The following is a 15,485-nucleotide window of genomic DNA, read 5'->3' on the forward strand; positions in this document are numbered from 1 at the left end:
AGACCCCTTAAGGCATCATCAAGCTCCGCTTCCTCTGGGGAAGATGATTCCCCTGAGTAGAGAACATCAACCCATTGTCAATCGCCTTTATGAGAGATAATTAATTTATTTACCTACGTTAAGCACTTACATAATTAATAAGGCTGAAATCATGTTTCATAATTAAAGAGGCAACAATATAGCTAGTGCCTTCAAACACACAGTAAATAAGGTCTAAAAGTATTTCTGAAACCAAATCCAAGTAGTTTAAGTAGTACTGTAATTAGTAGCTAGCTAGTTAAGAGTAAGTAATATCTATAGCTTCTATATCAGATGCTGATGGGACATGGTAAATGCTGCAGTCCACATTCTTGAAGATCAACCACTTTGGAGAAACATACGGCATCTACTTGTTCTGGTCAGCAAAATCCTGATTCACTCCTTCTGATCTGTGGAGCTAGATGCACCAGCATCTGCACCAGCATATACACCAGCTCGTGCTAGAAGCTAAAATACAAATACCACACAAATTAAGCAAAACAGACTTCACAGCCATGAACACCCTTGACTAGAAATAAGATATTATGAAAATGAAGAAAAGAAGAGACCTCAAGGTAAGTACGGATCTTTTCTATCAGAGTTGTATGTTCAGTCTTCAGTTGTTCAAATGCATCCTGACATCTGCAATTATTCACACAGACAAAAAAAAAATTAACCAAAGAGAAAACCCAACTTTTGTGTGCACTGTCTAGGTAGGTGTTGATCGAGATGGAAGATAGACTTTATATTGCTAACTCCAAATTAATGGAAGATACTTACCCATCTGCATTTTTTTGCCAGCAGCAGCGTGCCGTCTCAGCACACAATTCTCTCACCTTTTTAGCTCCACTACTGCAACAAATCAACTTTCTGTCAGCGAGTAGTATAGATAGCTACTTGCAAGCAAAAACAGTAAATGCTTACTTAATATGATCAGTAAGAAAGGGTTTAGAGAAAGTTGACAACCGCTGAAAAATTCTAATTCTTTTATTTTACCTCAGATTAGCCATCCTGACCTTTTCCACTCGACCTCTTAGTGTTTCAAAGTCGATGGGTCGCTTCTGCCTACAAAGAGAGATATTTGAAATTATATAAGTTATCATCCTTCGATTATTGGTGCGTGTATAAATTATAAGAACATATTTATCTGTCACAAGATCTCAGTTTATTAACTGACATTGTCCTGTCAGCTTCGGCAAGATATTTTGTAGAATTGTTGAACAACATGTTAACCATAATCTTATGAAACTGAGGATCGCTACCGAAGTTCCGTTCTACCGCTTCAAAGGTCAAGTCAAGGCTCCCCTACAACAATTCATTTATTACATTATCAGTTTTGAACTCATGCACACACTAATAAAACTAGGACATTCCAATCAAATTAGTACTGAACATCAATATATGATAGATTAAACATAATTTCTGAATTAGCATGAAAATATCTTCAGAAACAGAGGTGGTTTTGTCTTCTATTATTTACTTTAGCATTCCCACAGTGATTGAAAGCAAGATAACAACAGGATTTCTCATTTTTAGCTTTATTATATATATATGCAGTAATTAAATTTCTAAATGTTCATGAATGTCCCTTGAAGATGTACAGAGATGAAGAACCTGATCAAAGAGGTCTTGCTTAATCTTGGCAGCTTGTTCTTTTAGTGGGTTGTTTGCCATCTTTGAAGTGGAAAGTAAATAACAGAAAGAATAAAAAGGAGATTCTCGACTAACTAAACTAAGCAGGTGAAAAGCACTTTGAGCTAGCTACAAGAGGAGTGAAAGTCCGAAGAATAAAAGATATTAGCCCACCAGTAGCTATAAATGCAAGAATGAAATGCAGATATTATTTCTCACGACAAACATGATACAGGAATGAATAAAGAACGTATGACAGGCACTAATCTTTTCATTTTGCATGACAATAGTGGTATGAGGGAGAAAATACAGCTTTCATCCAGTTTAGCGTGCTTCGAAAATTGTGATATGTGATTAAATTTAAATCTATTTAATTTATGATCTTATTTATTTTAATAAAAATTTTCATTTATCAGAAATCTGTGTAATTTAACTTTAGGTAAAATCCCTTTAATGCCCTTGAATCTTTAGTGATGCTTCTTTCTATTATACACTTAATCAAATTTAACAACTTTTCATGGATACAATATTGAGAGACCTAAAGTGGGTAATCAAGTTGGCAAACAACCATCATCTAAGCATATTTGGCTCTTTATATTTTCGAAGCCATTCACATTGGTAGTTTGATGCTCTTCATTGATTTTAGTGAGGAATGAACGATTCCCTTTCAACCCATACATGACCTAGTCCCTGCAGATTGTGTTGATACTGAAAATTGACCACTCACTCTAGCATGGATTTTACAATTGGATACAGATAACTACTGATCACTCTATGACATTTCACTCCTTTAGCTTAACAACCAGTCACAAGACCCTCTTGGACCAAAATTAGAGTTTTCAAAACCTTGAAAGACATAGATTTTGACCCTGTACCTAAGTGGAGATTATGCCATGGCGCCGTGGTTGTCACACCCCACCCACCGGTCTCTATTACCCACCCAACAACCCGTTGGTGCGATCTATCATAGGGTCCATGGTTTTACCCATCAATAATAATAAATGCAAGTATAGATAAATCAATAGCACGAGCAAGTTCAAATAATTAATCAAAGGATTACAGGAATCCAAATACTCCAATAAAATGATAAAGGAAAGAATCAATGTTCAAAAAGAATAACGAGTTTAGCGGAAGCAAACCAAAATAAACTAAATTATCTTCTTTCCAATTTCTTTCTCTAAAGCTAAAAATTACAATTCATGCTTAGCAAGGAAGGGGTTCTCTAGTTCTTCTCCAGACAGTCAGCAAAATGTTTGACAATCTATCTCCTCCGTCCATCAATGGGTGCTATAAGCGCACTCAATGCATCCGCAGGAGCTCCCGTACAAGCTATCTCCATCTCCCATTGACGGTGTCACATCTTCATAATGGAGGGGTCTTTCATATGGATCCACTCCAACTTCTGTCGTTGTGCAACCATCTGTACAGTTTATATAATACATCCAAGGAAAAGGAATGAGTTCTGACAAACTTAGTAAGGATAACACATTTCTCATCTATATGTCAACACAATAAGCAATGCATATATGATGTGAATGATATGCAGTTGTATGAATGCTATTAATATCTAACTATGCAAGTCTTTAGACAGCTGATATGCTTTAAGATATGACACCAGCCCTCCTCTGGGTAGGTCTAGTCACTCAAATCCCTCACAGACTGGTTACCTCTGTTGGGATCATGGGTAAAGGGGTAAAGTCCACACTAGTCAATCCATGGTTGGGGATTAAGTCAACACTCTCTTACCACGACCATGGGCAATGAGTATTGGCGCATGTCAGGGCTTCTAATCCAATGCAAGTCATATTGGTAACACACTGTATGAAGTCCAGATACTTCCCCTGTGGCACCAACCAACACAATTTTGTATCCTTTGCAACCTAGGAATGAGAACCCTCATGGACTGGCTATTGTTGTTGGACTCCACTCCCTAACCCTATGGTCATCCACATATTATTGGGGCGGATGCTCTCATGACTCCTCACGACACCCGGTCTGCTCCTTGGATGTCCATGAGCCCAACCCTACCATTACATAAACAACAGTAGACCACTGAGTCTCCACACGGACTGATTACCGCTGTAGGATGAAACAGAGTCACGTCACCATCGTCATGGGTCATCTGGCTTCAATTTTCCTACCGAACGGGTAGTAGTATGTGGGGTACCTAGCCATGCAATTCTAGACTCCTTAGGTATGTCATCCAATAGTCGTGATAGTATTGGAGGAATCAGTGAGTATGTGTCCTATACCACAGCCTTCTGATATCTCAAGACAAGATATCCCAATGGAATACCTTTTCCATCTTAACTACAATACACCAATCACCATCATAGCACAACCAGTTGTTCAATATCATAATTGATACATAAAAGAACATCACAAACAACAAGTATACAGTAATATCATCATCCTTAATACATTTACAACGAGGTATATGATTAAAGAACAGTAAAGAAAACAACTGATCTAGCATGTTCAAGTCATTACATAAAGACAAAAATGTATGTCCTTACCTGTAATTAAGTATAAGTTCTTTAGAATGCAATCCAATAACAATTATAAGACTTTCAGTAGAAACAGAGAACACCTATAAATAGGGTTACAAGATTATATAAGACAAATGAGTCAAACGGACTAAAAGCCAAAAGTCACATACTTACTGTGACCCAGCCGGTCGCTTGGCTTAAGTGACAGCCCAGAGCAACCCCCCAAAAAAAATAGACAGTTCAAATCCGAAACTCAGGCTTCTGATCATCCGATTTTGGAATGATCATCCGATTTTGGAATGTCTATAATCAAGGGGTAAATCAGAAACCCTAAATCAACACAGAACTATCACCCAATTTCCTTGCCTTGTATAGATCCATCCTTTGTACGAATGTAGGGATTAGTTTTCAGACAGGATCCTTTCAAGAACATTACAAAGGGGATACAACAACAAGGTAGGTAACCACAAACACAATGGAGATAGACCTACACTATTCAAGAGTTAAAGAAAGAGAAAAAGGTGAATAGGAATCACTTACCTAAACCAGGATAGCAAGAACAGAGGGGGAGAGGTTTCATATCTCAATCCGCACTTCGCTCACCTTCCAGAACGTCTCCACTACCACCTAACCGTCCAACATAGCAATCCTGAGTATAATAATACGTTAATAGGGTGAGGGTTGCTATTTATAGAGATCAAGGGCAAAATTAGGGTAAAACCCCACAATCAAGACCTAGCGGTTGCTTGGGGCGGTCGATTGGTTCAATCAATTGCCTTAACCAACCGTCCCCCAGTACATTGTTGTACTTGGGTGCTTTGCTCAAGGGGTTGACACCCAACCTCAACCTAACCCTAATCAACACATGGGGAAGGTCTTACCTTCACTCCAGACATCTCTAAACACCTCCTGTCTTCTACCAGAGATCCGACTTCCCAGTAAGGCAGGTTCTTCATCAAGAGAATCCAGATCCATGGGTTCTGAATATGGATCACGGACTTCTATCCGGACACTCGACAACTTAACCCGGCTAGACCTTTGGGTTATTGGGCCTGCAATATAGATTCCGGGTTAGAAATATGGGGGTTGTTACAATGGTATTTCCTATGGAGTTGTGGAGATGTTTCCTAAATTGATTGGAAGCCCAAGGAACATGGATGTAGCTAGCCCTCCCATGGTGCCCCCCTCGGGGGGGGGGTGACGTAGACTATTTCACAGCCTTGTATGGGGCCATCATTTCCTTCGAAGGGGTCCAGAGTGCTGTGAGGGCTCTAGATTTTACTACAAATTGGTGTCCCCCTCCTTATTTGATAACTCATTTCTCTACTTTTTGGAGGTGGGGTACGTAGACTATTCCACAGCCTTGTATAGGACCATCATTTCCTTTGGAGGGATCCACAGTGCTATGAGGGATCCATATTTTACTACAAATCGTTGTCCCCCTCCTTATTTGATAACTCAATTCTCTACTTTTCGGAGGTGGGGGACGTAGACTATTCCACTGCCTTGTATGGGACCATCATTTCCTTTGGAGGGATCCACAGTGTTATGAGGGCTCCAGATTTTACCACAAATCGGTGTCCCCCTCCTTGTTTGATAACTCATTGCTTTACTTTGGGAGGTGGGGGCCCTCTCTCTCCTCTTTGATTATCTTTCAGTTTCTTGAGGGCATGGGTAAAGCCCTACCAAGCTTTAGCAGCGTAAGCTATCACACCACAACCCTGCGAGTGTCTGCTAGCTGAGCCTTTGTTTAAATTTCTTCATTCTAGTGCCAATTTCTAGCCATTATTTCATTCGCGGATAGATTTAAGACGCCTTGACTTTATCGAGCCAATGCTTAGTTTTAAGTTGTTATTCTATCTATAGGACAAATATGAGATTTTTAATAAGCCAAAATGCGGTTATGATGCTAAAAGAAAAACAAAAGATAAAATTTTAGTAATTAATAATAAATACATATTTTTTTTTAAAGAAAAAAAAAATAAAAAAAGGATTAGAATGGGTTTTTGTTGTTTTTTTTTATATATCCTCCCGTTGGGGGGGGGGGGGGGGGCTTTGTTTTTTTTAATAAATGATAGAGGTGTTTTTAATGTGTATGTTTAGGGTCGTTTGCTCCTGTCAGCTCCATCCTCGCTTTCTTGCGTGTTTGGGGGGTGGTTGCGGGCGTTGTCAAGATCCATAGTTCGGGGACCACATAATCCACATCGACGATAATACAATCATGAACAGATAATAATCATAAACTAACAATGAATGATCATGGAATTCAGAAATAAGGTGTCAGACATAATCAGAGTGCGGAAATAAATATCAAATCAGATAAATTAAGAAGGCAGTGGGCGGAATCCACTCCTTCACCAAACGAAAGTGAGGTCAAAATTTAGTGAAGTACAAGTCTCAAGTTATAAAGGTAAGTTAAAGTTATTACAATTCTTCTAAGTATCTTGTCACAAAAGAAGGGGTAACTACTCATAAGTCTCCTCCATAATAAATATATCTTCTTCAAAGTTGAGGACCATGGAGACCCAACATGACTGCTCCCATACAACTCCGGGGCTAACCACGGTACGCACGGTAATCTTCTTCGGTATGGTCACCGAAGTCTTCAACGTAGCCAGCCTCCGGATGGTAGTATGAGGTATCGGGTCCGCCTCGGGGAGGGTGCCATCGGAGTAATCACTGTAGAATAGCCTAACAAAATATTGCAACGAGAAAAGGAATGAGTTCAAAAGAACTCGGCAAGGAAGTTATCCCACCACACATAAACCACAAGATAATCATAAAATGATGCAGATGATATGAGGCATATAATGCAATATGACTTTATTCTAAGTATGCTGGTCATCTATGGTAGACATGCTTTAAGTCATAGCACCATACTTCTTTAGGTAGTCTCGATCACTCATCATCGGGGGGAATTGGGTCCTGCATCCCTCTCGGACAAATCCATGGTTGGGGGTTTCGGTCACCGCTCTCTCACATCACCGTTTGGTCTAAGTATTGGAGCATGTCAGGGTATAGCCTAGCCCAATGCAAGTCATCTACTTAATCATATCATGCCAGTTCCGGGATACTTCCATTCCTCCCCTCTCGGGATCCTTTCCGGTATCCTTCACACTAGAGTCACGGATATTACTCACCGGACTCATCAACCCTATTGGTCATCCACAAATGGTAAACGGGAAGCTCTCACGTCCCTCTCACGGATCATTTCACCGGTCTTGAGTGCCCGTGAGCCCAAGTTTAGCCATTTGTAACCCTACCAATAAATGGCCCCTTTCGGGTAACCGTAATGCAATTTATGTCCTCTCACGGAGTGGATACCGGTCTTGAGCGCCCACAAATCCACACTACTACCACGGGTTGTTCGGTCTCAATGCCCTTCCGAATCGGGTCTGATATGATAGGGACATCCTAGCCATACATCTAGACAAATCCTATGCATGTCATTCAATAACCCGGGAAAGCGTCAATGGACACCTTCGGAGAACATCCCATACTATTCCCTCCGATGTCCAAGGACAGAAGCACCAGTAGGGTACCCCTCAATCCCAAGTTATACTTAAGCAATCACATGCCCAAGTTCATCATATCAGTTCACACGATACAACGTCATAATAAACATTCAATTCATGACATTGACATAAGTCATCATATATTGAAATTGATAAACATGATAAAACATTGAAGTAATATAATGTAAACACAAAGCTACTGTTAAAAGACATATGTAGCAAGTCTAACACGATAAGAATATGAAATAGAAACTATATTTACTAGGTTAGGAATAGCAAGTCAAGATTTCCATATCCTAGGTAATTACATCGATAACTATCCTTACCTTGAATCGGAGAAGAGAATGGTCCAAGATCACAAGCAGTGGCCCAAATAGTCTTAAAGTCCTAAACAAGCATATATGAAAGGTTAGAGAAGAAATCGGAACAATCGGAGATCAAACGAATCGGAAGCTGGGCAAAAGTTCTTTGACAGCAACTCTATTGGTCGATACATTTGGTCGATAGTATCGACCAATATCGACCAAATCAATTCCGGGACAGCGAGCTGGCTTTTTGGATTCTTGCCCAGATTTGGTCTTCCGGGTCTCGGATTCACATGAAACTTGGAGGATAGTCTAATCACAACATGGGGACACTAATTATCAAGAAACTTTCATAATCCAATGGTCCATTTGGAAATCCCCAAATTGACATATTAAGGTTAGAGTTGTAGATCATGGCATTGGCTATATCTCAATGCAAATTAGGGGAAAACATGGGGGATTAGGTAGGGAATCGTTTAGAAGTAACATGGAGCACATATGCAAGGTATAGATTAGGTTAATCATGAGCTTCATCTCAGTTTTGGTAAATAAAGCAAGTTGGTAAGCAATAAATCATGGAAATGTGTAGTCAATGATCATGAGGTGAATCAATCATAGTCATATCGGTGAAAACATCATTGTATGGGGTTTAGAAGGTTCATGGCAAGGTGTATGCAAGGTTGCAGCACCTTGGCCATGGTCCCAACAGTAAAATAGAGAAAAGATGAGTGAGAAAGTGATTAGGAGAGAGAGTCATACCTTTAAAGTGGAACAAGAAAGTAGGAATGAGTGGTTGGCAATGATTGATGAAGAAGATGCTTCACCACTACCAAGGAGGAGTTCTTGGGAGGCTCTCTCACGTTCCCGAGATGTTAAAAACGCGAGAATAGGGCTCCAGTCTCGAGGAATAAATAAATAGAAAAGAATATTCCAAGAATCTTTAAATCTGGGCTCAGCAGACTTGTTGGTCGATACCTTTGGTCGATACCTTTGGTCGATGGTATCGACCAATAGTATCGACCAAAACAATCTCTGCAGAAATTTTACAGAATAGTTCAGCAACTTTAGGTGCGGACTTGGAGGGCTATACAAGGTCAAATTGCATGGGGTTTTCTCCTACAGTTCACTCAAGAGGTCTAGTTTCGGGGAGTACCTTCGGATTATGCACGGGAGTCCGTTTTCTATTTCAACTGTCTCGCTCTTCATCGGTGCGCAGATTCTAACTTAGCAGCGGTAATGTGCTCAAGGAAGGAGCAGCATCATCAATGTCCATAAACTGGAATCCCGACATTATGTCATCAACCAGTAGGGCCCATAAGTCCCTCCTACCACCACTTCGGGTCTTTGGACCTACAAACATAACAATGACCGGGTCGGGTCAAGGTTAGGTAAAAGCTGGATTTTACATCCTTCCCCCCTTAAAAGAATTTCGTCCTCGAAATTGAAAGCGTACCTGTGCTCCCAAAAAGATGAGGAAACTTCTCCTTCATTTCTTCTTCCTTTTCCCATGAAGCTTCTTCCGGGGTATGGTTCTTCCACCGAATCTTCACCAAAGGGATGGTGCGATTCCTTGTTGCTTGTCCTTTTTATCTAGGATTTCAGCTGGTCCTTCATCGTAAGAAAGATCAGCACTAAGTCCTTCGGGTGCTTGCTGTAGTATGTGTTCCGGGTTCTCTATGTACTTCCGAAGCATCGAAACATGGAACACATTGTGAACTCCAGCAAGAGACGGAGGCAAGGCCAAGCGATAAGCAACAGGTCCAACCCTTTCCAAGATTTCAAAAGGTCCGATGAAGCGGGGGCTAAGCTTTCCTCTCACATTGAATCTCATCACACCTTTCATAGGTGATACTTTAAGGAAAACTTTCTCTCCAATAGGAAACTCCAGATCGGTCCTTCTCTTGTCGGCATAGGATTTCTGTCTTGGTGAGCAGACTTAATCCTCTCTCTAATCATGTTGACCATAGCACTTGTAGCTTCAATCATTTCCGGGCCTAAGACTTTTCTTTCACTGTCTCGAGTCCAATACAAAGGCGTTCTACAAGTGTTACCGTACAAAGCTTTAAAAGGAGCCATGCCTATTGTTGATTGATAACTGTTGTTATAGGCAAACTCCACTAAAGCTAAGTGTTCATCCCAATTTCCACCCATGTCCACCACACAAGATCTAAGCATATCTTCTAAAATTTGAATCGTCCGCTCAGATTGTCCATCAGACTGGGGATGATGAGCTGTACTCAGGTTTAATTGGGTTCCCGGGGGCTTTCTGCAATCCATTCCAAAACCTTGAGGTGAACCTAGGATCACGGTCGGACACAATACTCACCGGCACATCGTGTAGACGAACCACGTTGTCCACATAGAGTCTAGCTAGCTTGTCCAAAGTGTAGGTGATCTTCATAGGTATGAAATGGGCTGATTTAGTCAACCTATCTACAACCACCCACACGAGTGTCATTTCCTTTACTTGTCCGCGGCAAGCTAGTCACGAAGTCCATGGATATATCTTCCCACTTCCAACTAGGAACGGGAAGGGGCTGAAGCAATCCGGACGGAGGTTGGCGAACGGCTTTAACACGCTGACAAGTCTCGCACTTGGCAACAAAGTCTTCCACATCGGCTTTCAAGCTATTCCACCAAAAATGTTCCCTTAAGTCTTTATACATTTTGGTACCCCCAGGGTGTATTGTAAAGATCGACTGGTGTGCTTCTTTCAATATTTCCTTCTTGATTTCATCAACAGTGAGGCACCAGAGTCTACCTCTAAACAATAAGGCACCATCTAAAGATGTACTAAAAGCAGGGTCCATCTCTGAATTCGTGGCAACCTTCCCAATCTTCTCTCTCAGTTCAGGGTCAGAACTTTGCAAAGCGACGATACGGTCTCTAAGGGTGGATCTTGCCGTCATGGCAAAAAGAATACAATCCGAACCCTCAGGAACCACTTCTAAGCCAAACCTTTCCATTGACAGCAACAAAGGTCGACTCAAAGCACACAAGTTCAAATCCTTCTTTTGACTCTTCCTACTAAGAGCATCCGCAACTACAGCCATCTTCTTTGTCTCATATTCAGCTCTTTATGGGTGAAGAAGTATTTCAAACTCTTATGATCTGTGAAGATAGCGATCTTCTCACCGTATAGGTAATGTCTCCAAATCTTTAAAGCAAAAACAACGGCGGCAAGCTCTAAGTCGTGAGTGGGATAATTCCGCTCATAGTCTTTCAATTGCCGAGAAGCATAAGCCACAACTTTGCCGTGTTGCATCAACACGCAACCCAATCCGATCATGGAAGCATCGGTGTAGACTGTCAACCCACCGGAACTATCAGGTATAGTCAAAACCGGGGCGCTTGTCAATCTAACCTTCAGCTCCTCAAAATTCCTCTCGCAAGACTCGGTCCAAACGAACTTCTCTTCCTTTCTAGTTAGCTTAGTCATAGGGGCAGCCAACCTAGAAAAATTCTCGATAAATCTCCGATAGTATCCTGCCAATCCAAGGAAACTTCTTATCTCAATCACGGTCTTCGGTCTTTCCCAATCGGTAACGGTTTGCACTTTTTCCGGGTCGACACGAATACCTTCGGCTGAAACAACATGGCCAAGAAACACTACCCTTGAGAGCCAAAAGTCACACTTGCCAAACTTAGCATAGAGTTTCTTTTCTCTCAACCTTTGCAAAGTGAAGTTCAGATGTTCCGCATGCTCTTCTTCATTCTTCGAGTAAATCAAGATGTCATCAATGAATACGATCACAAACTTATCGAGCACATTATGAAATACCCGGTTCATGAGGTCCATGAACACGGCAGGGGCATTTGTTAAGCCAAAAGGCATAACTTTGAATTCATAGTGTCCATACCTTGTTCGGAACGCCGTCTTAAAGATATCACTTGACTTCACTTTCAACTGGTGATACCCGATCTTAAGTCAATCTTCGAGAAAACCAGACGCGCCCTTCAGCTGGTCAAACAGGTCATCAATCCGAGGCAACGGGTATCCGTTCTTGATCGTTAACTTGTTCAACTCTCTCGTAGTCAATGCATAGGCGCATACTACCATCTTTCTTCTTAACGAACAAGACCGGAGCTCCCGGGGTGACACACTTGGCTGCACAAAACCTCTATCTAGGAGTTCATTCAGCTGAGCTTGCAACTCCTCTAGCTCGGTAGGCGCCATCCTGTAAGGAGCTTTAGACACCGGAGACGCTCCAGGAGTTAAGTCTATGGAAAACTCAACCTCTCTATCAGGGGGTAGTCCTGATAAATCGTCTGGACACACATCAGCGAAGTTACAAACTACACTGATATTTTCAGGTCTCTTCTTTTCCTTAACCTTGCTTCCAGATGAAACATCTTCCACTAGGGAGTGGACTTGCATTAAAGCGGTCAAAGTCTTCTTGCTCACTCTTCCCTTCCTTCCTTGGAACTCCAAAACTGAATTCCCCTCCAATCGGAATTGGATCTTCTTTGAAGAGCACAAGATCACAGCGTTGTAGGATGTCAACCAATCAATTCCCAAGATCACGTCGAAATCTCTCATATCGAACAACACCAACCTTGCCTTCAAGTTCAAACCACAAACACAAACAGGACATTCCTCTAACACTTTATCTAGTTTAACAGCAGACCCAACAGGGGTACAAATTGAACCACTCCGGAATTATCAGAACCAATCAAACGATTCCTCAGAAGCACCATTCTTCAAACATCGGAAATTTACAACATCGAAAATCAACTTGTCAAAATCACTTGATCAATAGAATAGAATGCCCAAATCATGCTTAAAATCATCAACATAGCAAGATTATAGTCCAACATTGACAAGAAACAAATCACGAATCAGATTTCCACAAAAGCCCAAAAGCAGAAATTTTTTTCCTATTGGTCGATACATTTGGTCGATGGCGTCGACCAATAGTATCGACCAAAAACATTCTGCGTGAAAAACAGAATATATGGTTCACCCGTTTCGTTTCCAAAACATTTCCATTTCAAACTTGGCTCTGGGGAAAACTTCTCCTTAAGGTCTCTAAGGGTTTTAGGGGTGATTTGAGACTTTCAACACTCTTGCAAGCTTGCATTGATCAACAACACAAGTAAGTCTCATTCTCTTCTTCTCTCTTCTTGCGTTTTCATTTACCAAGATATGATTTTTCTTCAAAACTGCAAAATGGTTGATGCTAATGGTTAGAATCATGTCTAGGGACGTTTAGAAACATGCTCCCACCATTTTACAAGCCAAACTAAGCATGAAACACAAGATTTCACATTCTTAGGATTCAAAAATCACTATTCATCTCAATATTTCCAACTTTACAAATACTTGCCTCATTTTTAAACCAAAATGAATTTTGACATGAAACCAAGTCCCACATGACTAATTTACCATGGGGAAGGTGTTCCCACATTCGTTTTGCCGAAATTCCAACTTTTGAAAAATCTCAAACATAGCCCAAAGAGGGATTTCTTCCTTCACCTTCTTGCTGAATTTTCACTTCTACATGGCCAAGATGTTAGATTTTCACCAAACGAAACATCCCAGCATGTTTATCCAAGTCTTATACACATGCTAGTATGTTCGAATCGCATTTTCGCAACAATTTCAAATTTTCAAAAAATTACAAAAATGCCCTTCATCTAACAAATGAACAAGGGAATTAATCAAAATGAAATTTCTTTTTGTCTCCGCGGGTTCATCATGCCCGAGAGGAGGACGGAGGGCTGACGGAGGTATAGGACATGCTCCACGGCAGGAGGTGACCGAGGAGGACCTCTTCATATCACCTCGGGCGAGTTCTGTTCGAGCACTACTTCTATGACATACCGATCGAGTATGGGCGGTTGGTAGTCTTAGATGAGCTAGAGACCTTTCGCATACGGGGAGAGGTTAGAGGCGATGGGATGGTTATCTTTGTACACCACGCCATATCCGGTCTACCCCGAGCTTGTCGGGTACTTTTATAGTAACACGACCTACCGATTCGAGGATGACCCGCGAGATGGTCCTCGGATTGTCATCTGCTCCGTGGTCAGAGGCGTTGAGATCACATTCACTACCAGCGAGTTGGCTGGGATCTTGGGAGTGCCGTCTGTACTAGACTTTCGCTTGTGGATTCCTCCTCGCACTGACATTCTGGAGGGTCTCATTCCATCCGAGACACACGAGATATGCAAGACTACGTGGGACGATGAGAAGCGCTTCATGCCCCGGGAGTGGCACTTCTTTGATACCATCTGCCCGAGTCATCGCTCGCTTTGTCGGGTGAAACATTATTACGAAGGCGGGGGCATCACAGTAGGGTGACGATTATGGAGGCACTAGTCATCTATTGCATTTACACTGGCGTGCAGATAGACTTGGCTCACATCATGCAGCATATCATGATGGACCGAGTTGAGTCTCCCGGGGTCACGAACTTAGCTTTCGGCCGGGTCTTGACACGCATTTTCCAGTACTTCCAGGTGGATTTAGAGGACACACTGATGATTCCTGATATAGAGATAGGTGAGGACCTCTGTGCATGGTCGGTCAAGAAAATGGGGCTTGGTAATGCGGTTAGATCAGACAATGAGGCCGACATCGATGGGGATGCCGAGGATGACGATGTAGATGAGCATGGAGACGATGATGATCAGGGTGATGCTCCGGTTCGGGATGATGACCCGGGGACATCGGGAGATTCCCGCTCCACGATTCTCCGAGGATGGAGGTCCATCTCACCCGGACTTCTGAGGCTCCAGGTGTGACTTCTCATCAGTCTCCGATTTATTCCATACTCGAGAGGATCGAGGCTCGACAGATGAGGATGGAGACATACATGCACACTTTAGGTGAGAGGTTTACACGGCTCGAGGATGAGTTCAGATCGAGGAGGGATCAGACAGATCGTCGGAGTAGATCACCTAGATAGATAGCATTAGGAGTTTTCCTTTTTATGTTTCCCGGATGTACTTTCTTTTCGGGACTTGTAAAAATTTTCTTATGTGATTAATGAGATCAAGTTGTTTTGCTTATATTATTGTATCTTATTCCATAATCAGTTAAGTTTCATTTATTCAGTTACTAATCTCGGTTATCTATTATTCAGCTCTAAGAATAGTTGAGTTACCCTTTTTGATCGGTAACTCGGAATATTCCATCATCGATTCCGTGGTTAGGGTCTTACTGAACCTGGGGCTCTAATACCACTCTGTCACATCCACCCAGCCGGTACCCTATCTGGCATACCCGGGATGTGATCCACAGCCCCGAAGATCCATAGTTTAGGGACCACATAATCCACATCGACGATAATACAATCATGAACAGATAATAATCATAAACTAACAATGAATGATCATGGAATTCAGAAATAAGGTGTCAGACATAATCAGAGTGCGGAAATAAATATCAAATCAGATAAATTAAGAAGGCAGTGGGCGGAATCCACTCCTTCACCAAACGGAAGTGAGGTCAAAATTTAGTTAAGTACAAGTCTCAAGTTATAATGGAAAGTTAAAGTTATTACAATTCTTCTAAGTATACT

General features: G+C 41.6%; 1 protein-coding gene across 1 annotated transcript; it reads right to left on the reverse strand.

The window, feature by feature from the left end:
* Positions 1–414: 414 nt before the first annotated feature.
* On the reverse strand, positions 415–1,692 carry LOC148998795 (pseudo histidine-containing phosphotransfer protein 5-like). Its single transcript, XM_089141713.1, has 6 exons — positions 1,633–1,692; positions 1,196–1,323; positions 1,015–1,083; positions 799–870; positions 588–660; positions 415–486 (listed from the first exon to the last, which is right to left on the reverse strand). Exons 1-6 carry the CDS (start codon positions 1,690–1,692, stop codon positions 415–417), a joined length of 474 nt encoding a protein of 157 aa, XP_088997839.1.
* Between the last annotated feature and the right edge of the window lie 13,793 nt (positions 1,693–15,485).

This window comes from Hakea prostrata, unplaced genomic scaffold (genome assembly GCF_041222555.1).
Source record: "Hakea prostrata isolate BN-2017 unplaced genomic scaffold, UWA_Hpros_2 contig_133, whole genome shotgun sequence".
In the NCBI taxonomy this organism is placed as follows: Eukaryota; Viridiplantae; Streptophyta; class Magnoliopsida; order Proteales; family Proteaceae; genus Hakea; species Hakea prostrata.

Coding starts and splice junctions, on each gene's coding strand:
- LOC148998795 (XM_089141713.1), bottom strand. CDS start 1,692: ATGGCAAACAACCCACTAAAAGAACAAGCTGCCAAGATTAAGCAAGAC. Junction 1,324..1,632: donor AGCAAGACCTCTTTGATCAG/GTTCTTCATCTC, acceptor GAATTGTTGTAG/GGGAGCCTTGACTTGACCTT. Junction 871..1,014: donor GTCAGGATGGCTAATCTGAG/GTAAAATAAAAG, acceptor GATTTGTTGCAG/TAGTGGAGCTAAAAAGGTGA.